The 27,930-nt window shown below is 44.8% G+C and overlaps 6 protein-coding genes across 7 annotated transcripts; 4 read left to right on the top strand and 2 right to left on the bottom strand.

The window, feature by feature from the left end:
- Nucleotides 1–77: 77 nt before the first annotated feature.
- On the bottom strand, nt 78–3,877 carry LOC142889560 (stathmin-2-like). The gene is made up of 5 exons (XM_076028388.1): nt 3,718–3,877; nt 2,172–2,267; nt 1,872–2,044; nt 1,596–1,787; nt 78–1,512 (listed from the first exon to the last, which is right to left on the bottom strand). The coding sequence occupies exons 1-5, from the start codon at nt 3,734–3,736 to the stop codon at nt 1,453–1,455; spliced, it is 540 nt and encodes a 179-aa protein (XP_075884503.1). The 5' UTR covers nt 3,737–3,877; the 3' UTR covers nt 78–1,452.
- Nucleotides 3,878–4,673: 796 nt separating this feature from the next.
- Nucleotides 4,674–8,428, bottom strand: upp1 (uridine phosphorylase 1). 2 transcript variants are annotated; one of them, XM_076028217.1, is made up of 8 exons: nt 8,219–8,428; nt 7,868–7,981; nt 6,900–7,011; nt 6,650–6,808; nt 6,420–6,534; nt 5,756–5,965; nt 5,520–5,666; nt 4,674–5,444 (listed from the first exon to the last, which is right to left on the bottom strand). In XM_076028217.1, exons 2-8 carry the CDS (start codon nt 7,897–7,899, stop codon nt 5,287–5,289), a joined length of 933 nt encoding a protein of 310 aa, XP_075884332.1. In that variant the 5' UTR covers nt 7,900–7,981; nt 8,219–8,428; the 3' UTR covers nt 4,674–5,286. The 2 variants fall into 2 exon arrangements, with proteins under 2 accessions (XP_075884332.1, XP_075884340.1); XM_076028225.1 differs by lacking the exon at nt 8,219–8,428 and adding an exon at nt 8,054–8,196.
- Nucleotides 8,429–10,506: 2,078 nt separating this feature from the next.
- On the top strand, nt 10,507–12,280 carry LOC142889469 (microfibril-associated glycoprotein 4-like). The gene is made up of 6 exons (XM_076028238.1): nt 10,507–10,612; nt 10,769–10,921; nt 11,033–11,071; nt 11,213–11,309; nt 11,506–11,673; nt 11,882–12,280. Exons 1-6 carry the CDS (start codon nt 10,607–10,609, stop codon nt 12,133–12,135), a joined length of 717 nt encoding a protein of 238 aa, XP_075884353.1. The 5' UTR covers nt 10,507–10,606; the 3' UTR covers nt 12,136–12,280.
- Nucleotides 12,281–14,820: 2,540 nt separating this feature from the next.
- LOC142889452 (microfibril-associated glycoprotein 4-like) lies at nt 14,821–16,344 on the top strand. The gene is made up of 5 exons (XM_076028202.1): nt 14,821–14,985; nt 15,097–15,135; nt 15,277–15,373; nt 15,570–15,737; nt 15,946–16,344. The coding sequence occupies exons 1-5, from the start codon at nt 14,836–14,838 to the stop codon at nt 16,197–16,199; spliced, it is 708 nt and encodes a 235-aa protein (XP_075884317.1). The 5' UTR covers nt 14,821–14,835; the 3' UTR covers nt 16,200–16,344.
- Nucleotides 16,345–18,916: 2,572 nt separating this feature from the next.
- LOC142889446 (microfibril-associated glycoprotein 4-like) lies at nt 18,917–20,786 on the top strand. Its single transcript, XM_076028188.1, has 6 exons — nt 18,917–19,032; nt 19,189–19,341; nt 19,453–19,491; nt 19,633–19,729; nt 19,926–20,093; nt 20,302–20,786. The coding sequence occupies exons 1-6, from the start codon at nt 19,027–19,029 to the stop codon at nt 20,562–20,564; spliced, it is 726 nt and encodes a 241-aa protein (XP_075884303.1). The 5' UTR covers nt 18,917–19,026; the 3' UTR covers nt 20,565–20,786.
- Nucleotides 20,787–23,274: 2,488 nt separating this feature from the next.
- On the top strand, nt 23,275–25,048 carry LOC142889440 (microfibril-associated glycoprotein 4-like). The gene is made up of 6 exons (XM_076028175.1): nt 23,275–23,380; nt 23,537–23,689; nt 23,801–23,839; nt 23,981–24,077; nt 24,274–24,441; nt 24,650–25,048. The coding sequence occupies exons 1-6, from the start codon at nt 23,375–23,377 to the stop codon at nt 24,901–24,903; spliced, it is 717 nt and encodes a 238-aa protein (XP_075884290.1). The 5' UTR covers nt 23,275–23,374; the 3' UTR covers nt 24,904–25,048.
- The last annotated feature ends 2,882 nt before the right edge of the window (nt 25,049–27,930 follow it).

Below are 27,930 nucleotides of genomic sequence, written 5' to 3'. Positions count from 1 at the left end.
GGAGAATAAATGAAGACAAAACTACTTGAATGGAGTTAGAACAGCAAATGAGTGCAAAATAACGATCGTCCACTTGGTCTGTATGTGTAGATAACTGGTTCTTTATTTGGCAGTTTACATGTTTCCGCTTCTTTAAGCACAGAAAAGTTTGAGATGGTGCATGCCATGTTCACAGAACCCCAAACCTTTATTCAGCAAAGCTTTCACAGAGAAATATATGGAGGGAAAAACACAAGCAGCAGAGGATGCAGGCAGATATCAGTGGGACTGTCGAGTAAAAGACACTAGTTCAGTGTGCTAAATGTAATACGTCCATTCTCCATCTAATCCCCTAGAGACAGCAGAGGCTAGTGATGCCTTGTGGTAAATTTGCATTCACACACACCTACACAGACAAACATTATGTTCACGCTATCAATACCAAGGGCTTTGGGGGGGAGGGGTCAACAGCACATTCCACTGTCCAAGACAATATGCATGGTAACAGTATGGTGTCATAACATTCAAGAGGTTAATCCACAAGTACTGTATAAATAATATGAATGACATCAATCCTTTCTTCGGATGCATAAACTGACAAATTAAAAGTTTGATGGGGGTCTGCGAGTGTAGAAACCGTTGTTCTGTTTGGGCAAAGAGATTCTGACAATCTGTCAAACTCCTTACGAGGTTCATTTGAGGGGAGGCGGGACACTCAAGGACTCCATGTAGTTTAACGCGTTAGTTTCCGAGCGTGCATGTCGAACAGGAGCAGGTGCGCATGAGGAGCATACAAATGGGATGTGCCATTTCTTCCCTTTGAGTTTCCTTTTTTCCCCAGTCTGGGCTACACCCATGGCCAATCCTTTACACAGACACCGTCGTCATGGTCGACGTGACACCGCAAACGTCGTTCCACAGCCAAACTCACAACACCGAGAGCTCTTCACAAGGAACTGGTTGCAAAATTTCATGAACTGAATTATCGGTCAATTCACAAACGTAACATTCGAAAGCATCGCACAGTGTAGCGCAATACAAAACTTTGCATGTACTACCACCTAGATAGATAGATAGATAGATAGATAGATAGATAGATAGATAGATAGATAGATAGATAGATTTCAAAACAAAAAAAGTATGTACAAAATAATAACCATGTTCTCAAACTATCCCTACAACAAACAAATCCTTTCTCAAGATGACTTTAACTGATGCTTGTATGCACTGGTAATACTGACTGTGGTGAATACTGGCGGTGCAGTGGTGTGTGTATGTGTGTGTGCATGTGTGTGCGTGTGGGTGCGTGTGCGTGTGTGTAAGTGTGTGACGTGGGTGGGAGGTCCTGGAACCTGGAGACCTCCAGGGTGCGGTTACTGCTGGGAGTGGGGTGGGGGCGGGGCAAAGAAGGAGGCGGGACTGGATGGTGGGACATGGATGGACCATGGATGGAGGTCAGGCTCGGCGCTGAGCTCATGCTGTCAGCTCTTCCCTCAGCTCTTTGTTCCGGCGCACCAAAGCCGCGTGTTTCTCCTGTAAGCATCGTAACAAAAGCATGAGAATGGCGCGTTTGTGACCCGAGTGAGGCGTTTTTCCTGAGGCTTCCACCGTCTCACCTTCTCCTGGAGGCGCTCCAACATGGCAGCCATGTGAGCGTCGCGGTTCTCCTTGATCTGCTCCATCTTCTGCTGGAGCTTCTCCTCAGCCATCTTGCTGAAGTTGCTGTTCTCCTCCATGGCCTTTAGCAAAACGTCCCTCTCGTGGTCCCGCTTTTCTGCCAAAGACCTCAGCACCCTGGCCTCCTGGTACTATTGGTCAACAGCGAAGGAAAAAGAAAGGAAATAAACCGCTTGAATGAAACCGAAGAGCAGCCGGAAACCATCGAGACCCACCCTCCTTCGATCTTCGGCCGCCTCCAGCTTCTTCTCGATGTCCTCCAAAGAGATGTCCCTCTTGGGGGATGTGGAGAAGGTTGGGGCGACGTCCGACACCGGAGACTGAGGCTTGAGAATCACCTCGAAGGCCTGGCCCGAGGCCCGCTTGTTGATGGGTTTGACCTTCATGTCTGGGGAACGGAGAGCACCAGCAAAAACAACCTGTTCAGCAGTTGTATCGGCTCAGTCGTTATTTACAATCAGCGCAGGGTGGATACGGCGCTGCTGGGAGGGAGAGAACCACTATTTCATCTGTACCTTCAAACTCGTGTTCGAGCTTTTTCTGCATCTCTGGGTAAAAGCAGGAGCAGATGAGGGAGAGGACGGACAGCTCCTTCATCTTCTCTTTGTAGGCTGCAGGAACATAAAAACATCATTTGCCGGTCTCTCAGTAATACACCTGGGGCAGTCGAATTTACAGCTGGGGGGCAAAAAGACCTAACAGAGTATGTGGCAAATCCCACGAATGTTTCCAAAATGAAGGCATGGAAGGTTAGCTTTGCAACATTAGCATCGGATGCGGGTCCTTGCAACTGGAGGGATGGCGGAATATTTGCTTTTAAGCGAAAAAGAGAGGAAGGTGGTGGTGGTTGGGGGATGGGGAGGGGGGTCACTCTAACAGTGTTCTGCTGGCTGAAGTGGCCCCTCGCTGCAGGGTTCGGCCCGGCTGCCTCCCACCCTCGCCACGCACCTGTCTCCCCGCGACTGCACGGGCCCATTGTGATGCAGCGGCTGCACACAGCGCTCTATTTACCAGGGGCACAATGGGCATAGTGCACATGTCAAGGCACCTTGTATGTGTTCACATACAAATAAAAGAGGCCAAACAAAGGCCACGAGCTAAACGCCTTGATTGGCCTGCAGCGGCCAGGAGAGGTGAGCAGCAGGCTGCACTGTCGGCCCTGTTATTAAAACAACATGATTTCTTAAAGAACCTGAATACTCCTCAGCTGTTGGTCCTAAATGGCCTGATATACAACATTTGGCACCACTGGAGACGCATCTGATAGCATGAGAGGAAGCGAAAAGGGATGGAGGCGTCCCAAAATAAACCGACCTGATCAAGGTGGGGACGCACGAAGGGTGGAATCAAAGGCGGTATATATATTATTATTATTATTATTTTTTTTTGTCTTTTTGTTTTTTCAAAGCAGCACTTCCATCCAGGTTTAATTTTAGCCGAGTTATGTAAAAACCGCGGGATGGATTGAAGCGCCTCGATCTCGGCTCTGCGCTGTGCGCGCGGCGGCCCAGCATCTTGGGTGGGGTCCGTCTGCATTATGCTGCATGCTGGGGGCCGCTGAAGCAGCAGCAGCAGCGCAGGTGCGGCGGTGTGAACGGAACGGACTTGATTGGAGTAAAAAAAAAAAACAACAACAAATATGCCCGGCAGGAGCGAGAGGTGATAAGAAATCCGCAATAGGAATCATAGTTTTTAGGGGGGAAACGCGGCTGAATGTGTGGAAATGAAAGCGACGTGTTTGGGAGGGGGAGGCAATTAAGTGTATGGAGGATGCAGAGGAGGCGAGCTCACAATGATGCTGCCGTAACTGGGAGGGTCTCATGCTGGAGACAACATGCACCACCACCCCTCAAAACACTCGACAAGAAGACCAGATTGGGTGATTTAAATCCGCTTCCTGCTAAACACAATTGATGCAACATCGTCTTCAGAGGGGAGCCATATCACACGCATGGCGGACAATACCAGGCCGACTCCAGCTCAAAGGGTAGACGTGATGCTGCGCCCGGTGGGCAGATCTGAGCGATGCGTCCGTCATCAGATACGTTCAGTCCAACTTACCGGTTGCTGTCTTGGCCATGGCTGCTGGGGTTCCTCCTCCACTGGAGATGCACTACAGCGCTGTTCGGGTACACGGACGGAGATGCTGCTTAAGGCACTGAGTCAGCGAACAGACCGGTGGAGGAGCGGGTGGCAGACAGGAGGTGGGCGCGCACGGGAGCGCGCAATCAGACCCTCCCCTGCTTCTTCTTCTTCTTCGCTCCCTCCCGCCTCCCTTCCTCCTAAACGGCATCGTGTAATAATATGGAGAGCAGTAAAAACAACGAATGTATTTGAAATGTTTTATAATTAAACATTCTCTATAGTTAATTATATCGATTAGATTTTAAATTAAAACGTTAAACTAATTTGAGGTCTAATAATTACACAATAACATATATACATATAGGATAATGTAGTTTCCCAATTTGGGATCAATAAAGTACATTTATTTTATTCTATTCTATATGCATATCCAGGGTATGGAAAATGAATGAATAAAAAATATATGCATATACATATGTACATATATGCGTGTCTTTCTGTATTTTAATAATTTATTCATATACATATTAATATCTGAATATAATGAGAGCATTGTAAGTAATTTTATATTCACCCTGCAGCTCACCCCTGCCTGTCTGCCACTCTCACTACTTCCACCTCTCTTCATTTTCATATTTCCTTTTCAGGCCAACCAATCAAAGCAGTCAACCGCCCTGCACAGTCTGGATTTGCTCTATTGGTTTCTCATGCAGTTTTTCCAGCCGCTCACCTTGCTTGCTTGCTCAGGATAGTTTTAGTTGGTTTTCCTTTGATTGTTCAAAGCACTTTGAGACATATTTGGTTGTGATTCAAGATCTTTGCAGATAAAAGTTGATTTGATTGATTGATTTATTGATTGATTGATTGATTGATGTATAGCACCGTGGGTAACAACCTGGATCTGATTGATGAAATGCACGGCGAGGACTTGGTCATGGTGACAGGAGAATTTTATTGAAATCTTAACCTCTGATGGTGGCTTTAATAGAATTACATTCAGATATAGTACGTAGATGAAGCAACACAGGTTAATAAATAAAACAAGGGGGGGAACTTGTCACAATAGAAAAAGAAAAGAAATGCTTTGGTAAGACAAACTTTCAACGTGCAAGAATCTTTACTAATGACCTAAAAGGCATCAAATCAACAGTTCTGTTACAGTTGTGAGGTCCTTCATGAAACTCTTTGCCTCTAAAATCAAACAACACCCAACAGTTGACACATAAAACATAAGGGTTAGGGTTACATTTCATCATCACGATTTTGGCTTGAGAGGACACATTTCATTGATCGTTGAGGCAGGTTTGTGTTGAAATATCAGAGGCTCAAGTTTTATTGCAGAGCATCAGTGCACTTTGTAGAAGAGGAGCGTTTAGGCTGCTGGTTTCTACTGTAAGATAAATAACAGGCAAGGCATTGATCAAAAACAGTGGATGATTGGCATATTTTCAAATGTGGACAACATAAGCACAGGAAAGTCTTCAGGACTGTGTTACTGCAGTGCACCATGGCTTCAGGGGGCGACTTTAGGAGGCTGTTCCAGTCCTACGCCGTTTGGCTTCCTGCTTTGGTCATCAGCTTCTTCTTGATGAAACAGCTGACCAGTTTCTGTGGGCGTAGCTGATAATCGTGGAGGACTTCGTGGGAGCTGTTCACCTGATCGCCCTTCAGCCGGTCCAGAAATGTCACGCAAACGACAGCCGCTTTGCAACGTGACAAGAGATGAAGGTTAGAGTCTAAACAGCTGAGATACTGAAAACAACGCTGATATTACACACCTCGCAGACCACTGAGTTTGCACATAGCGGCAAACACCGATGACTCCATCTCAATGTTGCAGACCCCTGCTTCATTGGCTCTGTTGAGGTAGTCCTGCTTATCCTTCTCAGTGTAGGAGCAGAAAGCACCATCCAGACGGGCCTGACCTGGGTCATGGACGGAGGGGGCGGCAAAGTAACCAGGTTACAGCGCCACTATCAAGCAACGTAATTACCCAATGAGGCGCAGCTCCTACCTTCATAGAAATCCATCGTGCACATCGTGTTGCCAATCACCGTCTCAAACAGGTTCAGGTCTTTGCTGCACTGCAGCAGCTCCTGGGCCACGCTTTCGTCCAGATCAGTGTTGCGAACCACAGTCTTGCCCAGGATGACCTGTTCAAATCTGGGCAGGAAGGTGGCATCCACAGACTGCTTGGTGATGACCACAGTGCCGGGCTCAAGCCCTGGGGTGAAGCACAACATCACAAAACTTTCAGACTTAAATCATATCACAAACCGAGGAGACATTTTTCCTTTTCCGCATTAATGTTCTAGAAACGGCTGCATACGTGTTACAAACATTAATGTACAGTAAAATATCTGAAACGTGACTTTGAGGAATGGTTTTAAAATGTGGGACTATATAAATGCATATTTATCAGGAGAAATGAAACATGTTTTTGTTTTTAAGTCTCTTGTACAATATGTGCAAAAATACATGACTGGAAACTAATGGAACTGAAAAACCTACGAAGAACTAGGGATTTTAGCGCCCTCTAGTGGAAAGCCTCAGTTTGTTTGGTCACTCAAGTAATTTCTGCTCGCGGTGTATATCTAGTGCAAACTCAGAGCAGAGGAATTTCAATTATTTTATGATGCCATAACATAAAAAAATAGAGTTGCTCATTAAGCACTCACCTATTCCACCTGATGTCCCAATGCGTATAATGGTAACATCTGAGCAATGAGCATGATGGAGGAGCTTTATTAGCTCATGCAACATAATGGAAATAGAAGGGATGCCCATCCCATGCTGCAAAATAAAGCACAGAGGTGTTGTTGCAAATCATTTTCCTACTTATGTGGTTCAGAGATTTTCAAGAGTTATAATGGCTTCAGTTTTCATGAAGAAAATAGTCCCTACATACACTGACAGAGAGGACTGGGCCAATCTTGTACATAGCGTAGCGGTCAGTTCCCACGCAGATGTTTGGGTACTCAGATTTGGGGTCTTCCATGTTGAGTTCTGTTGCAATGTACTCAATGAATGACTTCATTCTCCAGGGACTGCCTCCAACACACACAAACTGGGGGAGAAAGGAGACGGAAGGACCAAAATACCTTCTGAATACAGAGTACCAATGACCGACCGGCCGCCCGCCATGAATTAACAATGACCTTGACATCGCCGAACATCGCGGGGAGGTTGTGGGTTTTGGTTCCTAAACTGAAGTGGTAAAGGACATCATCCGCCAGCGCATCCAGGTGCGGATTGTTCACGAACACAGGCCTGAGGAGATCGGCAGGTTTCAGGAGAAAACAGAAAGAAAGGTTTCCACTTGTGACAGCATGCACTTAAAATGGTCCCTAGCCAGGACATTCAGTAATACAACAGGATTTATCGAAGTTATGGCTTTTTGTGCTTCTTCTACTTCAACCAACGGTTCTTCAAACACATGATTACTAATCAATAGTGTTGCCACCCGTCCCGTTTTTCCCAGAATTGTTCTCTTTTTTCACCACCTGTCCCGGGAAAAATAAGATCTCTCCCGGGACACAATTTGTCCCGTTTTTTAGGGAAAATGACAAAACCTCATTTGATTTCCGTCTGTGGTCTAGTCCCGTAAAATACGCGATTGTCCTGTATTTGGCAACTAAAAAACCTGTCCCGTAATTAAGTTATACGAGACGCGCTTCACTTTGTCCCGTATATTTCGGTGACCCCCCCGTCGACAGACTTCAGACATCTCCTCCCCTATCACGATTTTATGTCTGCCTCATTTTTATAGGTTTACTCATTCACAGCAAAGTACAACATGCAATACACAGTGACTGCTGTCCTGACTTTAAAGTTACTGCTGTCACAAAACATTCAAGAAAAAACGCTGACATCTCTTTTGTCTTGTCGAAATTCTTTCAGAGCAAAAAAAAAAAAAAAAAAAAAACACGGTTGTGTGCTTCTTCTTCTTCTTCTTCTTCTTCTTTTTTTTGTCACTAGTCATTTAATTTTCACTTCAGAATCAGAATTCCGTTTAACATTTTCATTTTTACAGCTATACTCATATGTCAGGCATCTCAGTATCAGCAGCTGTGTTTACACAGGACAGTGATGTAAACTGTGTGAAGCTAAACAGGAAACCTTTTACCTTCCGCATGGCTCGACTCCCTCTCCATCCATCTTCCTGTTTGCAGCCGGGAACCGAGCGACTTCTACTGAGACTGAGTCTGGATGTATGACGAGCTTCCAAAACCTGAGGACCCTGTAATACATGTGACTTTTAACAACAACAACAAAAACACGTGTAATACGGGAGTTGATTAAACTCAATAACCTGCCATGGCAGAAGATTCATTCGTTTCAGCTGGACTAAATCAGCCCCCAACGAGGCTCATCCACTGGGCATCGCAGCACTAACTAACCGCAGAGGAGGTAGACAAGCCTTCAGCTCGCGGTACACTTCAAAATAAAACAGGTTGAACCTGTAATGAGGTCTTACCGTCTTATACGGCCGCTGTTCTGCTGCTTTTTCGAAATCGTCGTTCTGTGATCCGACTGTGAAACCCTCCCACGCCGGACTGCGCTTTCGGGTGGTGTGGGATTTATCAGACGCACAGAGCTTCCTACTCCAGAAGGGACATTGCCTTCAGTCGTAAATACGGGATTCTGGATGATAATTCTACAACCCGACCTGACGTCACTGTCTCGCTCGACATTATAATTTCCCTGTTTTAGATTGACGTCGGAGCCACTTGCAATGCTGCTGCGACCGTTCGTGTTGCGCGCGTATTCTTTGGCTTACGGTATACAAATTACAATCGCACAGCAATGGCAGAATCTGGCAAATCATGACTGAAAGCGATTACTAAAAGCAAAGTACGTTGATACTACATAGGACAGCGATACGGACCTTTGGGATTCCAGTTCAAATCTAGCTCTATAATCTGTGTACAAATACAATAAAGGACGTACCCCGTGATCTGTTCTAATAACAAAGTCACACACCAAGGTCGTTTTCCCTCATACATTCAGCAAGTACGAAAATAAATAATTACCTACAAATGTATCTAAACCAGTACTGTGGCGTGAAGCAGCTACCACGTACACACAGTAACTATTAAGTTGTCACACATAATGCTGAAGTCACCCTGTCCCTGACTGCTGTTGTTGCCTGAATGCCAATAATTCTTAAAAACGAATGTGTACTTGTGTATGTTCACTTAACAAGTAAACACAACAAGAGCAATTTTATGTTTGGGGGATTTAAGATTAGAATAATTGGGAAAGTCTTACAAAGTAACGGCACATGAAGCAGGTGGTACACTGTCCACTGGGTGACAGTTTCATGAAACATTTATGCAAATGCAGAAATTCATCAAAGCCCAAATCAGTAAAATGCACCTTTGTTCCGTGGGAAATTGTGGACCTGCTCTTGACATGTTAATTGGTTTAGAATACGGTTAACAGTGTATACTGTATCTTATTCTAACAACCGGAAATGACTTTTGCAGATTTCCCGTCACTACCACAAGTGAAGTCAAGTTTGTTATCGTTAAGCCTCCCAAAGCCTCTAAAGCACCGATTAGTATTTTAATACTTTTGGCATTATTGAAATGTGTGTTTCAATAATGTATGTTGCAAACATGCGGCAAAACTCAGGCAGAGGCATGACGTCATGTAGCCGCTTCACGGGATGTACCGTAAAGGCGGGAATACAGGAGCATCCGAAAACGAAGAGCCGCTCGTGTGAAGGAGCTAATTCGAAACGCGGCGAGTGTGATCGCAGTAACAAAAGCCCACTGACACTGACACCAGTACCAGTGACCTCTCCGGGTTGACGGCTTTCCCAGCTAAGCGAGGCAAGTCGCAGTCGGAGAAAACGACCGGTCAGGCATGCGCCTGAACGCACCAGTTCGTAATAATGAGCCTACGTGACCTGCGTCATGACCCACCGGCCAGCACTTTCGTTAGAAATATTCAAGTATATATTTTAGCATAATCGTTCTGAAACATAATTTTGCATCAAATCAACAATTTTATTTTAATGTGTGTACAATACAGGGTCAAATGTGTGTGTACCTTTTGGGGAAAAACTATGTGAAACTGATGATATTCCACATACTGTATATTTCACACAGTCATGCACAAATAAACATTGGTATGCAAAACGTTTGTATGTCACGCTCAAGAATGTGCAGGTCTCTCCTTGGGCATCCCTCAGTGCACGCTGCCAGTGATGTTGAGAGGTCGTGTTCAGGCCAAACAGCCGTACTGGGTTCTTAACAGTTGACAGAGTTAAGTGTCTGAGTTAAAATAAAATAAAATAAAAAAGGAATGTTTTAAGGGTTGGTTTTATTTTAAATGGAAGTATGGCCTAGGAAAGCTTGCATGACCTCTGTGCGGAATGCAATATTTACTGTCACCTAGGCACCAATTGTGAGTCCAAACTGACCCCTGACACTGACACTTGCCCAGTGCTCCCAAACAGCTCCCACCATTCTTTGCTCTGGGTCGCAAAAGATCTCAAGTAACTACCAGTTGTTTATTGACCATACCATTACTGTATCGCTATATGGAATGTTATGGGCAGTACGAGGGTTTATTATGAAACTGCTTGTTATCAAAGATCTCAAGTAGCCACAAGTTGTTTATTGACCATACCGTTACCGTGTATGGAATGTTATGGGCAGTAAAAGGACTGAATTTTCATGAGTGAGGAGATTTGGGAGTCTCGGGGCCACGCCTTTGTTTGAATTCCAGGATTGTGCTATCTCAAAACAAACAGTTCACTTTAAATTCGTTGTCAAGCAGTAGCTGTTCAGTTGCGGTAGACATCAGGCCTACTGGTATCACGACTTGAGCCAATCACCTGAGCAGAAATCTGACGATGAAGGTAATTTACTGAATTTTACTGTAACGTTAAGTTGTTTTGTGAGTCAAGTTTCCATACCCATCTCAGAGGTTCTGGTACTCAGCCTCTTGATAACTCTGCACCTGTTCAATGAGCATGGCGTCTTTCATGTTTGCGGTCTGGTGATCTCTGTTCCAGCTGATGTCCCTGCTTGTCCTGCTGGCTCCAGCGATGACCAGCTGTAAGCCATTAATCCTACCAGAGAACTGTGCTGACATCCATAATGCAGACAGCAGCCTTCATAGTGGAGTGTACACCATCTATCCCATTGGATCCACATCTGCTGTCCAGGTAGTCACCATCTCTCAGTACTTTAGACACAAACAGTGAGATCATCTGAGACGACAAGCATGGTGAACGTGTTGCATTAGCAGATTTATGAATAAGCGTGTGTTTGTGCAGGTCTATTGTGACATGGACACTGAGGGAGGAGGGTGGACGGTGAGTGTTTAGTTTGGGTGAGTTCTTGTGGATGCGACTTCATTGCCACATCCACGAGACATCCTCAACTTGTCCTGATGTCGGACCAGTGAGGTCCGTCACTTCAATCGCCACCTCACTTGTCCCTCTCGTCTGACTCAGGTGTTCCAGAGGAGGATGGATGGCACTGTGAATTTCTACAGACCCTGGGACCAGTACAAGGTGGGATTCGGTGTCGCTGCTGGAGAGTACTGGCTCGGTGAGGAAGAAACACTACGTATTCCTGTGTTTTCATGACACAAACATAAAAGTGAAGTCCTGACATCAGATCTATCTTAGTTTGAAACCAGGAATTCATTGATTTGATTAAACAAACGCAGTCTGTCTGTTTTCACCACAAAATTTCATCCAGTCTGTTTATTCATTGCATACAATAAATTTACACATGCATGGAGGCCTGGAAAACCTTCACCACATGACAAAAGAGAAGAGGTTTGAGCTCCGCGTCGACATGGAGGACTTTGAAGGGAACAAAGTGTATTCACATTACTCTTCATTCTACGTTGGCTCGGAGTCCGACGAATACGTCCTGGAGGTGTCTGACTTTAGAGACGGAGGTGCAGGTGAGTTACAACACACAGCTGTTATACACTGGGGCCAAAGTGTAACTGTACCGTACAGCATTCATGTGTGTCCCGACAGAAAAACACTTCAGAACTGTAGGTGGACATTTGCAGTGTCTGTGGGGTTTGGCAGTTTGTTAAGCACAGCTTCTGGGCACGTTGAAAAAGTACCACAACATGTCCACATGATAAACCTCTTCCCTTGTAGGAGACTCCATGACTCCACACAACGGTCACAAGTTCAGCACCTTGGATAAGGACCAGGATACCTGGAATGACCACTGCGCCAGAAAATTCCTGGGGGCCTTCTGGTACAATGACTGTCACACTACCAACCCCAACGGGATTTATCGCTGGGGACACGATGCCTCTCTGTTTGCAGTTGGAGTGAGCTGGTACACCTGGAAGGGCCATGACTACTCCCTGAAGGGCATCAGCATGAAGATCCGTCCAGTGTCTTAGTTCTCTTGGACTGTCAACCAGTAGAATCCGTCCCTCTCTCTGTGGTGCCTTACGTGTCCACACAGGGTGCCAACAGTTTGTCAACATCAGTGGTCCCCTTGTGGGCCTCTTACAAAATAAACAAATAAAATGGTTCCATGTTGAATCCAGCGAGGTCTTCTTTTTCTTCTTCTTCTTCCACACCATTTACAACACACGTGCCTAGCATTTCTCCAGAAAGATATGATTCCAACATAAACATCCATCCATTTTCATCTTACATGAACATAATTTCACCAATGAAATTAAAAAGGACATAGGGAATTTTAACATTATTTTGATGAATTATTTTTTTAATCCATGAAGTTAAGCATGAGTTTACAGCACAATGAAAAACATGAATAAAAAAACAATTATACACACTTTTATTATTGTTATCCTTTTTTCACCCAAATAAAACATTTTTTTTTTTTGGTATCAGGGGACCTCAAGCTAATAGTCATATTTTGTACCACATTGGGTACTGCATGTTATGCAAAAGCTCTGCTAGTTATTGTTTGTCACACCATGGTGAGGTTTTGTCTCGTCATTTCCTGTTTTATTTTGACAACTTCTTCTCGTTTCAGATCACAACCTCTCATATTCCACCTGTTCGTCTGACCCAATTACCCATTGTTTCCAGCTGTGCCTTGTTACCTTGTGTGTTCAAATAGTCTGCGTTCCCCTTGTCTTGTACAGAGTGTCTTCGTCTGCAATGTCTAGCCCTGAACCCGGTCACAGCCTTACGGTTCCACAGTAAGACGATTGCGCCGCGAGTGATTTTCTGTTCATGCTAAGTTTTGTTATTAGAATAGGATTTTGTTAAATAGTTAGTCATTTTCCTCCTTGTGAGTGATTTTTCATTAAAACCTAGATTTGTTATCAGAGTATACTTTTGTTAGTTATTCATTCCTTTTTCTTCCATGTGAGTGATTTTTATTTTGTTGCCAGCTCAGTGAGAATAGGATTCTTATAGCCTGTTTATTTGATCTCTCTGATCTAAGGACAATTGCTTGTGAAATAAATTTACTTTTCTGTTAAACCTCTGAGTCCTGCCTCAAGTCCCGGCCTGACATTGTTCAAGTTATTAAAGTTTCTGACATTTAAATGCTGTAAACTATTCAGGACATGGGTTGTTTTTAAATGCAATAACACTGTTCTGGTTTATTACGAAACTGCTTTTTATCAAAGATCTCATGTAACTACAAGTTGTTTATTGACCATACCGCTACCGTCGCTGTATGGAATGTTATGAGGACTGAATTTTCAAGAGTGAGGAGATTTGGGACTCTCTGGGGTCACGTCTGTGATAAAATTCCAGGATTGTGAAATCTCAAAACAAACAGTTCACTTTAAATTTGTTGTCAAGCAGCAGCTGTTCAGTTGCGGCAGGCATCAGGCCTACTGGTATCACGACTTGAGCCAATCACCTGAGCAGAAATCTGACAAAGATAATTTACTGAATTTTACTGTAACGTTAAGCTGTTTTGTGAGTCAAGTTTCCATACTAGGGTTGTGCATCTCTGGTCTGTGGCCGATACGATGCGTATCTCGATACACTACCAACAATTCGATACATTAAAGATACGATACGATTTGTATATTATATTTACGATTCCCCCAATACGATGCAGTGCGATTCAGCACAGTTTGATCCAACACAATGTGACTTGATTTGAGACTCCGATGCAAAGGAATGATGCTATGCAATTCAATGAGCTTGGTTATTTATCCACCAAAATACAAACATTCTGTATTTTTCAATTTAAATTTAAAAGTCTTTTGTGAGCAACTGGTTCACAATAACAAGGCAAGTGTAATAAAAAAATAAATAAACCTTTCCTTATTGCTTACAAATGGAATAAATGTAAACTCTTATTGCTGTTGCTGTAAACAGACACCAGCCTAACTGTCATAATAAAACAGTCACGACAGTGAAATAACTTGGCCGTGATGAGAAATTGAAGACAGAAAGATTCAAATGCTAAAAATGAATTAAAAAAATGTCATGGTTCCTTGAACTCAATCAAAATTAATACGCAATTCAACTACTCATTGGTGTGTGACTTTCAATCCATACTGTATTATTCGACAGACATGTTCCACTCTAAGGTTTTTCTTTAGGAACATCAGCTGATCCACATGATCGGGGTGAAGCAAACTGCGCTCTGCTGTAACTTCTAGCACAAAAAAACAAACAAAATGCAGAAACGATCGCTGTGCTGTAACTTTCAGCACAGCACTCCTTCCGCTGCGCCAGAATTCAGGAGTGCGGCGGTGGCCAGTGTTCTTTGTTGTTGGGCACTTTTGGCTGTAGAATCGTTCCACGATGGTGTCGTTCACGCCAGACTTGAAGCTGCTTTTTTTTTTTTTATATATATATATATAACTGTGCTGTAAGTTCCAGCACTGCGCTGTGCAGCGCTGGATCGGTCTGTGACAGACGTAAAAACCGATGTATCTAGATTTAATCCCGAAATTGCATCAATTCACGGCTGCTCTACCAATGCACTTGCATCGTGCCCGCGCCTGTCCGTGTATCGATACGTATCGGTTAATCTTCCCATCCCTATTCCATACCCATCTCAGAGGTTCTGGTACTCAGCCTCTTGATAACTCTGCACCTGTTCAATGAACATGGCATCTTCCATTTTTGCGGTCTGGTGATCTCTGTTCCAGCTGATGTCCCTGCTTGTCCTGCTGGCTCCAGCGATGACCAGATGCAATCCTGTAATTCTACCAGAGAACTGTGCTGACATCCATAATGCAGACAACAGCCTTCATAGTGGAGTGTACACCATCTATCCCATTGGATCCACATCTGCTGTCCAGGTAGTCACCATCTCTGAGTACTTTAGACACAAACAGTGAGATCATCTGAGACGACAAGCATGGTGAACGTGTTGCATTAGCAGATTTATGAATAAGCGTGCGTTTGTGCAGGTCTATTGTGACATGGACACTGAGGGAGGAGGGTGGACGGTGAGTGTTTAGTTTGGGTGAGTTCTTGTGGATGCGACTTCATTGCCACATCCACGAGACATCCTCAACTTGTCCTGATGTCGGACCAGTGAGGTCCGTCACTTCAATCGCCACCTCACTTGTCCCTCTCGTCTGACTCAGGTGTTCCAGAGGAGGATGGATGGCACTGTGAATTTCTACAGACCCTGGGACCAGTACAAGGTGGGATTCGGTGTCGCTGCTGGAGAGTACTGGCTCGGTGAGGAAGAAACACTACGTATTCCTGTGTTTTCATGACACAAACATAAAAGTGAAGTCCTGACATCAGATCTATCTTAGTTTGAAACCAGGAATTCATTGATTTGATTAAACAAACGCAGTCTGTCTGTTTTCACCACAAAATTTCATCCAGTCTGTTTATTCATTGCATACAATAAATTTTCACATGCATGGAGGCCTGGAAAACCTTCACCACATGACGAAAGAGAAGAGGTTTGAGCTCCGCGTCGACATGGAGGACTTTGAAGGGAACAAAGTGTATTCAAATTACTCTTCATTCTACGTTGGCTCGGAGTCCGACGGATACGTCCTGGAGGTGTCTGACTTTAGAGACGGAGGTGCAGGTGAGTTACAACACACAGCTGTTATACACTGGGGCCAAAGTGTAACTGTACCGTACAGCATTCATGTGTGTCCCGACAGAAAAACACTTCAGAACTGTAGGTGGACATTTGCAGTGTCTGTGGGGTTTGGCAGTTTGTTAAGCACAGCTTCTGGGCACGTTGAAAAAGTACCACAACATGTCCACATGATAAACCTCTTCCCTTGTAGGAGACTCCATGACTCCACACAACGGTCACAAGTTCAGCACCTTGGATAAGGACCAGGATACCTGGAATGACCACTGCGCCAGAAAATTCCTGGGGGCCTTCTGGTACCATGACTGGCACACTACCAACCCCAACGGGATTTATCGCTGGGGACACGATGCCTCTCTGTTTGCAGTTGGAGTGAGCTGGTACACCTGGAAGGGCCACGACTACTCCCTGAAGGGCATCAGCATGAAGATCCGTCCAGTGTCTTAGTTCTCTTGGACTGTCAACCAGTAGAATCCGTCCCTCTCTCTGTGGTGCCTTACGTGTCCACACAGGGTGCCAACAGTTTGTCAACATCAGTGGTCCCCTTGTGGGCCTCTTACAAAATAAACAAATAAAATGGTTCCATGTTGAATCCAGCGAGGTCTTCTTTTTCTCCTTTTTCTTCCACACCATTTACAACACACGTGCCTGGCATTTCTCCAGAAAGATATGATTCCAACATAAACATCCATCCATTTTCATCTTACGTAAACATAATTTCACCAATGAAATTAAAAAGGACAAAGGGAATTTTAACATTATTTAGATGAATTCTTTTTTTAATCCATGAAGTTAAGCATGAGTTTACAGCACAATGAAAAACATGCATTTGAACATGAATAAAAAAACAATTATACACACTTCTATTATTATTATTATTATCATTATTATTATTATTATTATTATCCTTTTGTCACCCAAATAAAAAAAAAACTGTCATTTTTTTGGTATCAGGCGAACTCAAGCTAATAGTCATATTTTGTACCACATTGGGTACTACATGTTATGCAAAAGCTCTGCTAGTTATTGTTCAAGTTATTAAAGTTTCTGACATTTAAATGCTGTGAACTATTCAGGACATGGGTTGTTTTTAAATGCAATAACACTGTTCTGGTTTATTATGAAACTGCTTTTTATCAAAGATCTCATGTAACTACAAGTTGTTTATTGACCATACCGCTACCGTCGCTGTATATAACGTTATGAGGACTGAATTTTCAAGAGTGAGGAGATTTGGGACTCTCTGGGGTCACGTCTGTGATAAAATTCCAGGATTGTGAAATCTCAAAACAAACAGTTCACTTTAAATTCGTTGTCAAGCAGCAGCTGTTCAGGTGCGGCAGGCATCAGGCCTACTGGTATCACGACTTGAGCCAATCACCTGAGCAGAAATCTGACGATGAAGGTAATTTACTGAATTTTACTGTAACGTTAAGCTGTTTTGTGAGTCAAGTTTCCATATCCATCTCAGAGGTTCTGGTACTCAGCCTCTTGATAACTCTGCACCTGTTCAATGAGCATGGCGTCTTTCATGTTTGCGGTCTGGTGATCTCTGTGCAGCTGATGTCCCTGCTTGTCCTGCTGGCTCCAGCGATGACCAGCTGTAAGCCATTAATCCTACCAGAGAACTGTGCTGACATCCATAATGCAGACAGCAGCCTTCATAGTGGAGTGTACACCATCTATCCCATTGGATCCACATCTGCTGTCCAGGTAGTCACCATCTCTCAGTACTTTAGACACAAACAGTGAGATCATCTGAGACGACAAGCATGGTGAACGTGTTGCATTAGTTAATAAAGATATAAATATTACGAAACCATTTTATTGTCTTAGTTTAAGAGTTTTTCATGGATTATTGACATCGTTGTGGCGTAACATTTTTTTTTTTTTTTTTTTAACTTTACGAGGTTTGTCAGCCGGACCGGCGGTCCCGGCTTCACGTTACTTGTATACCTCGTTGTGTAGCGAAGGAGGACTTCTTCTTTTTAGTCGTCTTCTTCTTTTTCTCCTTCTTCTTCGTCGTTGTCGTCTTCTTGACAGACTGGACGTAGCTTTGGCGTAAGGCCGCCCCCCGCAGTCTGAAGACGTAACTGCACGTAAGGGGTGTCCCATTTGTAAGCCCTTACACTTATTTTTGAGGGCCAAGATTGAGGGCCAAAGATTGAGGGTTAAGGGCGAGGGTCGAGATTGAGGAGTTAAGGGAGGAATTGGAATTAGCCCCTAGACTACTCCCTGAAGGGCATCAGCATGAAGATCCGTCCAGTGTCTTAGTTCTCTCGGACTGTCAACCAGCAGAATCCGTCCCTCTCTCTGTGGTGCCTTATGTGTCCACACAGGGTGCCAACAGTTTGTCAACATCAGTGGTCCCCTTGTGGGCCTCTTACAAAATAAACAAATAAAATGGTTCCATGTTGAATCCAGCGAGTTCTTCTTTTTCTTCTTCCACACCATTTACAACACACATGCCTAGCATTTCTCCAGAAAGATATGATTCCAACATAAACATCCATCCATTTTCATCTTACGTAAACATAATTTCACCAATGAAATTAAAAAGGACAAAGGGAATTTTAACATTATTTAGATGAATTCTTTTTTTAATCCATGAAGTTAAGCATGAGTTTACAGCACAATGAAAAACATGCATTTGAACATGAATAAAAAAACAATTATACACACTTCTATTATTATTATTATTATTATTATTATTATTATTATTATTATTATTATTATTATCATTATTATTATTATTATTATTATTATTATTATTATTATTATCCTTTTGTCACCCAAATAAAAAAAAAACTGTCATTTTTTTGGTATCAGGCGAACTCAAGCTAATAGTCATATTTTGTACCACATTGGGTACTACATGTTATGCAAAAGCTCTGCTAGTTATTGTTCAAGTTATTAAAGTTTCTGACATTTAAATGCTGTGAACTATTCAGGACATGAGTTGTTTTTAAATGCAATAACACTGTTCTGGTTTATTATGAAACTGCTTTTTATCAAAGATCTCATGTAACTACAAGTTGTTTATTGACCATACCGCTACCGTCGCTGTATATAACGTTATGAGGACTGAATTTTCAAGAGTGAGGAGATTTGGGACTCTCTGGGGTCACGTCTGTGATAAAATTCCAGGATTGTGAAATCTCAAAACAAACAGTTCACTTTAAATTCGTTGTCAAGCAGCAGCTGTTCAGTTGCGGCAGACATCAGGCCTACTGGTATCACGACTTGAGCCAATCACCTGAGCAGAAATCTGACGATGAAGGTAACTTACTGAATTTTACTGTAACGTTAAGTTGTTTTGTGAGTCAAGTTTCCATACCCATCTCAGAGGTTCTGGTACTCGACCTCTTGATAACTCTGCACCTGTTCAATGAGCATGGCGTCTTCCATTTTTGCGGTCTGGTGATCTCTGTTCCAGCTGATGTCCCTGCTTGTCCTGCTGGCTCCAGCGATGACCAGCTGTAAGCCATTAATCCTACCAGAGAACTGTGCTGACATCCATAATGCAGACAGCAGCCTTCATAGTGGAGTGTACACCATCTATCCCATTGGATCCACATCTGCTGTCCAGGTAGTCACCATCTCTCAGTACTTTAGACACAAACAGTGAGATCATCTGAGACGACAAGCATGGTGAACGTGTTGCATTAGCAGATTTATGAATAAGCGTGTGTTTGTGCAGGTCTATTGTGACATGGACACTGAGGGAGGAGGGTGGACGGTGAGTGTTTAGTTTGGGTGAGTTCTTGTGGATGCGACTTCATTGCCACATCCACGAGACATCCTCAACTTGTCCTGATGTCGGACCAGTGAGGTCCGTCACTTCAATCGCCACCTCACTTGTCCCTCTCGTCTGACTCAGGTGTTCCAGAGGAGGATGGATGGCACTGTGAATTTCTACAGACCCTGGGACCAGTACAAGGTGGGATTCGGTGTCGCTGCTGGAGAGTACTGGCTCGGTGAGGAAGAAACACTACGTATTCCTGTGTTTTCATGACACAAACATAAAAGTGAAGTCCTGACATCAGATCTATCCCAGTTTGAAACCAGGAATTCATTGATTTGATTAAACAAACGCAGTCTGTCTGTTTTCACCACAAAATTTCATCCAGTCTGTTTATTCATTGCATACAATAAATTTTCACATGCATGGAGGCCTGGAAAACCTTCACCACATGACGAAAGAGAAGAGGTTTGAGCTCCGCGTCGACATGGAGGACTTTGAAGGGAACAAAGTGTATTCAAATTACTCTTCATTCCGCGTTGGCTCGGAGTCCGACGGATACGTCCTGGAGGTGTCTGACTTTAGAGACGGAGGTGCAGGTGAGTTACAACACACAGCTGTTATACACTGGGGCCAAAGTGTAACTGTACCGTACAGCATTCATGTGTGTCCCGACAGAAAAACACTTCAGAACTGTAGGTGGACATTTGCAGTGTCTGTGGGGTTTGGCAGTTTGTTAAGCACAGCTTCTGGGCACGTTGAAAAAGTACCACAACATGTCCACATGATAAACCTCTTCCCTTGTAGGAGACTCCATGACTCCACACAACGGTCACAAGTTCAGCACCTTGGATAAGGACCAGGATACCTGGAATGACCACTGCGCCAGAAACTTCCTGGGGGCCTTCTGGTACGGAAAATGTCACACTACCAACCCCAACGGGATTTATCGCTGGGGATCCGATGCCACTTTGTATGCAATTGGAGTGATCTGGCACAGCTGGAGGGGCCACAATTACTCCCTGAAGGGCATCAGCATGAAGATCCGGCCAGTGTCGGGCTGCAACTAACAATTATTTTGGTTGTCGACTAATCTATTTGACTTTTTTTTTTTTTTTAATTAGTTCATTAGTCACTATGACCTCCTTTATTTTCACCAACTATTTTGGACTTCTGTTTAACATCTCTTGCTTAAATATTCACACCTTTATTATTATACTGTTGTACTCTGATAGCATACATTTTTAAACAATTATATCAAAAATAATGACACACAAAGGATTTATCTGTGACATAGTCATATTTTTCAACATAAAATATCATAGGTATATTAATCAATTTAAAGGCTGTTGTAAATGGACTGCACTTATAAAGCGCTTTCCAGCAACTTCAGAAAAAATATCTACCAAATATCTATCCTCCTCGGCATTATTTATGAGCTCGTCTCTGCAGTGCGTGACGAGACAGCGCCTCCTGTTGGCTTTTAAGGTGTTAGCGTATCACTGCAGTGCTACCATGGAATGCTAGGTGAGCTTCACAGAGTTTGACCGAACGTGTTTCACTACTTCATTTTCTAAGAAATGTTACTAAACTTTAGAAACTTTGGCTCAGAGTTTTCAAGTCTTTTCAGAGAAGAAGCCGTTCTTCTTCTCTGGTTTTTGCAGGATGTAAACAACGAGCGACACTGCCACGCTCAGCACTCAGTACTGCACTGCAGGTACAAATGAGTATCAGGAGCGTGATTTTATCATTCAGCAATTTACAATAACAATAACACGACGCGTCAACAAAGTCATGTTGTCGATGTAATCGATTACGTCGACTAATCGTTGCAGCCCTAGTCCAGTGTGGTAGTTCTCTCGGATTGTCAACCAGCAGAATCTGTCCCTCTCTCTGTGCTGCCTTATGTGTCCACACAGGGTGCCAACACTTTGCCAGCATCAGTGGTCCCCTCGTGGGCCTCTTACAAAGGAGACAAACAAAATGGTTCCGTGTTGAGCCCAATGAGTCCTTCAGTCTGCTGAACTCTGACAATAAACAAACCCAATAAGCTCTCATGTCACCATTATGTCTCCCGAGTCGCTTCTCCTTTTCTCCCATCCTCTGCTGTCACCTTCCAAAAGCCTCAATTGATGCCCTCGGTGGCAAACTGCAACCATAACAATTCTCCAAAGGGATGGGTGCTGTTGCGGCCACAACACCACACACACAACCAACAAACACTACTGCACGTAGCAGTACTTTGTGTGGGTGGGCCAGGGGTGGTGGGAGGGGGGTAGGCAGAGAATTGACTCCTACTGATCAGCATGGGTCACCTGTGCCTGGTCTTCCTCGTTACCACCAGCTGACTCACCTGCCGGCCATCAATGCATTCAAGCCTCCCCATATTTCAACCCAATAGTAGTATTTGCTTGTGTATTTTGTATTTTACTTTTGCATCCCTTCTTTCCCGTCGCATTCTTCCTGCCCACCGAACTGTATTATGCCCTGCTCCACAAGCCATCTTGATAAAATAAAAAAAATAATTAATTAGAATAGGTCGGCATAGACAGACAGACAGACAGATAGATAGATAGATAGATAACTCGCTTTCAACCTCTAAAATAATAAAACCCACTCTGAGGCAATTTTTAAAATTTAAAGTATTTCTCTTGCTTAAGGACAAACAGAAATGATAACGTGTGCTTTTTGTTTTTGTTTTCAGGTTAGAACAGTTTTTACAAAACTCAATTTTCGACAAACGCAGGGTGCACACACCACTGCATCAGCCGGCAAGGAGAAAAAAAAAACAGTATTTATGATCAAATGAATAGTTGCAGGCCTGTAATAATAAAAACTGGTCAGTACCTTTTTATGACGTCCTCTAGAGCTGCTCCCAGCTTGCGGCTGTCTGTCCAGGAGGTGGCAGGGTGGAGTTTGGGGTTTGGGTGAATGTTCCACGTACCCAGAGGAACTGTGGCTACTTTCCAGGATGGAAACTCAGTCTCTCAGTATCTATTTGGGTCAAAATGCTTCCTGGCAGTAGTTTCAGTGGTTGGCTGGGTTAGCTGACAGCCGCTCGCTTCCCATCCACCGCTACTTACCCACTCGATCGGCAAACAAATGGCTTTTAGAGTTACCGTTGGGGCAAACGTTTTAGTTTGGATCTCCCTTGAAATGTTCTTGTCGATTACTCATTTGCAGTGAATCCCAATTTTGACTGCGCACTTTTCTTCCACAGATGCGGACGTAAACACTTTCTTCTTCTTCTTCTTTCAAACCAATTGTTGACAACCCACATGTCTAGCATTTCTTCAGAAAGATACTATTCTAGCATAAACATCCATCCATTTTCATCTACCATAAACATATTTTTACCAAATGAAATTAAATAGGAAATAGGGAATTTTAACATTTTTGACATTTATCGGGGGGTTTTTAACCCATGAAGTTAAGCATGATCATGAGCAAGCTAATCGTCATATTTTGTACCACATTGGGTACTGCATGTTATGCAAAAGCTCTGCTAGTTATTGTTCAAGTTATTCCATTTTCTGACATTTAAATGCTATAAACTATTCCAGGTTTGTTTTAAATGCAATAGCGATTTTCTGGTTTATTATGAAACTGCGTGTTATCAAAGATCTCAAGTAGCCACAAGTTTATTGACCATACCGTTACCGTGTGTGTAATGTTATGGGCAGTAAAAGGACTGAATTTTCATGAGTGAGGAGATTTGGGAGTCTCGGGGCCACGCCTTTGTTTGAATTCCAGGATTGTGCTATCTCAAAACAAACAGTTCACTTTAAATTCGTTGTCAAGCAGTAGCTGTTCAGTTGCGGTAGACATCAGGCCTACTGGTATCACGACTTGAGCCAATCACCTGAGCAGAAATCTGACGATGAAGGTAATTTACTGAATTTTACTGTAACGTTAAGTTGTTTTGTGAGTCAAGTTTCCATACCCATCTCAGAGGTTCTGGTACTCAGCCTCTTGATAACTCTGCACCTGTTCAATGAGCATGGCGTCTTTCATGTTTGCGGTCTGGTGATCTCTGTTCCAGCTGATGTCCCTGCTTGTCCTGCTGGCTCCAGCGATGACCAGCTGTAAGCCATTAATCCTACCAGAGAACTGTGCTGACATCCATAATGCAGACAGCAGCCTTCATAGTGGAGTGTACACCATCTATCCCATTGGATCCACATCTGCTGTCCAGGTAGTCACCATCTCTCAGTACTTTAGACACAAACAGTGAGATCATCTGAGACGACAAGCATGGTGAACGTGTTGCATTAGCAGATTTATGAATAAGCGTGTGTTTGTGCAGGTCTATTGTGACATGGACACTGAGGGAGGAGGGTGGACGGTGAGTGTTTAGTTTGGGTGAGTTCTTGTGGATGCGACTTCATTGCCACATCCACGAGACATCCTCAACTTGTCCTGATGTCGGACCAGTGAGGTCCGTCACTTCAATCGCCACCTCACTTGTCCCTCTCGTCTGACTCAGGTGTTCCAGAGGAGGATGGATGGCACTGTGAATTTCTACAGACCCTGGGACCAGTACAAGGTGGGATTCGGTGTCGCTGCTGGAGAGTACTGGCTCGGTGAGGAAGAAACACTACGTATTCCTGTGTTTTCATGACACAAACATAAAAGTGAAGTCCTGACATCAGATCTATCCCAGTTTGAAACCAGGAATTCATTGATTTGATTAAACAAACGCAGTCTGTCTGTTTTCACCACAAAATTTCATCCAGTCTGTTTATTCATTGCATACAATAAATTTTCACATGCATGGAGGCCTGGAAAACCTTCACCACATGACGAAAGAGAAGAGGTTTGAGCTCCGCGTCGACATGGAGGACTTTGAAGGGAACAAAGTGTATTCACATTACTCTTCATTCCGCGTTGGCTCGGAGTCCGACGAATACGTCCTGGAGGTGTCTGACTTTAGAGACGGAGGTGCAGGTGAGTTACAACACACAGCTGTTATACACTGGGGCCAAAGTGTAACTGTACCGTACAGCATTCATGTGTGTCCAGACAGAAAAACACTTCAGAACTGTAGGTGGACATTTGCAGTGTCTGTGGGGTTTGGCAGTTTGTTAAGCACAGCTTCTGGGCACGTTGAAAAAGTACCACAACATGTCCACATGATAAACCTCTTCCCTTGTAGGAGACTCCATGACTCCACACAACGGTCACAAGTTCAGCACCTTGGATAAGGACCAGGATACCTGGAATGACCACTGCGCCAGAAAATTCCTGGGGGCCTTCTGGTACAATGACTGTCACACTACCAACCCCAACGGGATTTATCGCTGGGGACACGATGCCTCTCTGTTTGCAGTTGGAGTGAGCTGGTACACCTGGAAGGGCCATGACTACTCCCTGAAGGGCATCAGCATGAAGATCCGTCCAGTGTCTTAGTTCTCTCGGACTGTCAACCAGTAGAATCCGTCCCTCTCTCTGTGGTGCCTTACGTGTCCACACAGGGTGCCAACAGTTTGTCAACATCAGTGGTCCCCTTGTGGGCCTCTTACAAAATAAACAAATAAAATGGTTCCATGTTGAATCCAGCGAGTTCTTCTTTTTCTTCTTCTTCTTCCACACCATTTACAACACACGTGCCTAGCATTTCTCCAGAAAGATATGATTCCAACATAAACATCCATCCATTTTCATCTTACATAAACATAATTTCACCAATGAAATTAAAAAGGACATAGGGAATTTTAACATTATTTTGATGAATTATTTTTTTAATCCATGAAGTTAAGCATGAGTTTACAGCACAATGAAAAACATGAATAAATAAACAATTATACACACTTTTATTATTATCCTTTTGTCACCCAAATAAAACATTTTTTTTTTGGTATCAGGGGACCTCAAGCTAATAGTCATATTTTGTACCACATTGGGTACTGCATGTTATGCAAAAGCTCTGCTAGTTATTGTTCAAGTTATTCCATTTTCTGACATTGAAATCCTATAAACTATTCCAGGTTTGTTTTAAATGCAATAGTGTGGAGGTTTGCAATTACGGAGACGAGCAGTTGCGAGTAGGAGACATCTCGTTTATTGGCACCACACACACAACCTTTTAAATCTCCCGCCACCCTGTGTACACACCCCCATCCCTTGACGTCACTTCCCCTGGGCTGGTGTGAGACCATGCCACCTAGTGTTCACCACACAGCTCCCCCCCCCGAACACTCAGAACAGGACCCAGGACAAGCATGTCAACAATGAAAACAAAACAACAACAAAAAAACACACTACCCCCTACAACAAAACAATTTCAGTCCCTTGCAGGGGGTCTAATGACTCGGCCCCAACGACTACGCTTCACGGTTTCTGGAGCTGGATGGGGGTCCGAGATTGAGGGCCTTCCTGGTGCAGACCCTTTCCTTGAGACAGGGTCCGCTGCAAGGCCTGAAACAGGGACAGGAGAGAGAGGTGAAACTGTGGCAGAGTTGGGGTGCCGACACCGGCGCGGCGGCTGAGCCAACTCCACTGGCTCATCGGGGACCAAATGCGCAGGCTTGAGCCGGTCTATAGAAACCCGCTCCAGCCTGCCTCCAAAATCCACCACAAAGGATTTGGGTCCCGCCTCCAGCACGCGAAAAGGTCCATCATACGGCGGCCGGAGGGGAGAACGGTGGGCATCATGACGGATGAACACGTAGCCGGCCGACTGCAGACTCTTCGGGATGTAAGACCGGGGAAGGCAGTGATGTGCAGGAACCACAGTGAAAATCCCGGCACCGCTCCGGAACTGAGGATGGAAAGCTGTGGAAGTTGAAACCTCCGTAAGAAACTCCCTTGGAACCCTCAGTGGTTGGCCTAAAACCAGTTCAGCCGATGAGGACTGCAGATCCTCTTTCGGTGCCGAACGCAGGCCCAACAAGACCCATGGCAGGCGGTCCATCCAGTTACCATCCGTGAGCGTAGCGCGGAGAACCGCCTTCAGGGAACGGTGAAACCGTTCACACAGCCCATTAGCCTGTGGGTTGTATGCCGTGGTCCGATGGAGCCTCACCCCCAGTTTCGCCGCTACTGCCGTCCACAGCTCTGAAGTGAACTGGGCGCCCCTGTCCGAGGTTAGGTCTGAGGGCATGCCAAACCGTGCCACCCAAGCTGAAATGAACGCCCGAGTCACTTCCGCGGCTGTGGTGGATGACAGGGGCACCACTTCAGGCCACCTGGTGGTCCGGGCTACCATGGTGAGGAGGTGAGTAAATCCACGGGAGGGAGGAAGCGGACCCACCAGGTCCACATTAAGATGGTCAAATCGCCTTTCCGGGATGTGGAACGGCTCCAGTGGGACCTTAGTGTGCCGGTGAATCTTAGCGCCCTGACAAGCCGCGCAGGTAGCAGCCCATCCCCTGACGTCCCTCCAGGCCAGACAAACTTCGCCGCCACCAGCTTAAGGGAGGCTTTCACTCCAGGGTGTGAAAGCGAATGCACCGCCTTAAAAACCTGGCGGCGCCAACCAGCGGGGACCATGGGGCAGGGCTGCCCTGTAGATACGTCACACAGAAGTGTGACGCCGCTGCCCTGGAATCGCACATCCTCCAGTCGCAACCCCGTTGCCGCTGACCTAAATGTCTGGATCTCTGGATCTGCTAGCTGATCCTCAGCCATAGCAGCATAATCCATTCCGAGGTGTACAGAGCCAACTTGTGCCCGGGAGAGGCAGTCCGCCACCAGGTTGTCTTTGCCTACCACATGCCGAATGTCGATGGTATATTCCGAAATGGCGGAGAGCTGGCGCTGCTGTCGATCTGACCACGGCTCCGCGGCCTTAGCCATGGCGAAGGTAAGGGGCTTGTGATCGACAAAGGCCGCAAACTCCCGGCCCTCCAGCAGGAACCTAAAGTGACGCGTGGCGAGGAAAAGTGCCAGCAGTTCTCGATCAAATGTGCTGTACTTCCTCTCACTGTCCTGAAGCTTCCTGCTGAAGAAAGCCAGAGGCCGCCAGGAATTGCCCACCCACTGCTCACACACAGCCCCAACTGCAAAGTCGGAGGCATCCGAGGTAAGGGCCACTGGAGCAGCAGCCGATGGGTGTGCCAGCAGGGCGGCGCTGGCAAGGGCAGCTTTGGCGTCATCAAAGGCCTGCACTCTCTCCGTGGACCAGCTCACTTCATCACTGGCCTTCTTGCCCCGAAGTGCTTCATATAACGGCCGCATTCGGTGGGCTGCCCGCGGAATGAACCTATTGTAAAAGTTCACCATGCCGAGGAATTCCTGCAGGGGTTTGATGGTGCGAGGCCGAGGGAAGGCAGTGACTGCCTCGACCTTGGCTGGCAGGGGGACTACCCCCTGCGGAGTGACATGGTGCCCCAGGAATTCAATGGCCGCCAGTCCGAACTGGCACTTAGCGGGGTTTATAATCAGCCCGTGTCCGTTCAGGCGCTCAAAAAGCTGATGAAGGTGCGACAGGTGCTC

Source organism: Nelusetta ayraudi, unplaced genomic scaffold (genome assembly GCF_046127955.1).
Source record: "Nelusetta ayraudi isolate G7.1 ecotype Tasmania unplaced genomic scaffold, CSIRO-AGI_Nayr_v1 ptg000003l, whole genome shotgun sequence".
NCBI lineage: Eukaryota > Metazoa > Chordata > Actinopteri > Tetraodontiformes > Monacanthidae > Nelusetta > Nelusetta ayraudi.
The sequence above is the reverse complement of the archived record's forward strand: the minus strand, read 5'-3'. Positions and strand labels throughout refer to the sequence as shown.

Excerpts from the sequence above, each read along its gene's own strand:
- LOC142889560 (XM_076028388.1), bottom strand. Across the intron at positions 1,788-1,871 it reads CGGCCGAAGATCGAAGGAGG|TACCAGGAGGCCAGGGTGCT; the intron begins GTGGGTCTCGAT and ends GTTGACCAATAG. Across the intron at positions 1,513-1,595 it reads TGGAGCGCCTCCAGGAGAAG|GAGAAACACGCGGCTTTGGT; the intron begins GTGAGACGGTGG and ends CGATGCTTACAG.
- upp1 (XM_076028217.1), bottom strand. The coding sequence starts at position 7,899 with ATGGATGGAGAGGGAGTCGAGCCATGCGGAAG. Across the intron at positions 7,012-7,867 it reads GGAGTCGAGCCATGCGGAAG|GCCTGTGTTCGTGAACAATC; the intron begins GTAAAAGGTTTC and ends CGATCTCCTCAG. Across the intron at positions 6,535-6,649 it reads GCCCAGTCCTCTCTGTCAGT|CATGGGATGGGCATCCCTTC; the intron begins GTATGTAGGGAC and ends TTTATTTTGCAG.
- LOC142889446 (XM_076028188.1), top strand. Across the intron at positions 19,730-19,925 it reads TGCTGGAGAGTACTGGCTCG|GCCTGGAAAACCTTCACCAC; the intron begins GTGAGGAAGAAA and ends ACATGCATGGAG. Across the intron at positions 20,094-20,301 it reads CTTTAGAGACGGAGGTGCAG|GAGACTCCATGACTCCACAC; the intron begins GTGAGTTACAAC and ends CTTCCCTTGTAG.
- LOC142889440 (XM_076028175.1), top strand. Across the intron at positions 23,690-23,800 it reads GATCCACATCTGCTGTCCAG|GTCTATTGTGACATGGACAC; the intron begins GTAGTCACCATC and ends GTGTTTGTGCAG. Across the intron at positions 24,078-24,273 it reads TGCTGGAGAGTACTGGCTCG|GCCTGGAAAACCTTCACCAC; the intron begins GTGAGGAAGAAA and ends ACATGCATGGAG.
- LOC142889452 (XM_076028202.1), top strand. The coding sequence starts at position 14,836 with ATGTCCCTGCTTGTCCTGCTGGCTCCAGCGATGACCAGATGCAATCCT. Across the intron at positions 15,136-15,276 it reads CTGAGGGAGGAGGGTGGACG|GTGTTCCAGAGGAGGATGGA; the intron begins GTGAGTGTTTAG and ends CGTCTGACTCAG. Across the intron at positions 15,738-15,945 it reads CTTTAGAGACGGAGGTGCAG|GAGACTCCATGACTCCACAC; the intron begins GTGAGTTACAAC and ends CTTCCCTTGTAG.
- LOC142889469 (XM_076028238.1), top strand. Across the intron at positions 11,072-11,212 it reads CTGAGGGAGGAGGGTGGACG|GTGTTCCAGAGGAGGATGGA; the intron begins GTGAGTGTTTAG and ends CGTCTGACTCAG. Across the intron at positions 11,310-11,505 it reads TGCTGGAGAGTACTGGCTCG|GCCTGGAAAACCTTCACCAC; the intron begins GTGAGGAAGAAA and ends ACATGCATGGAG.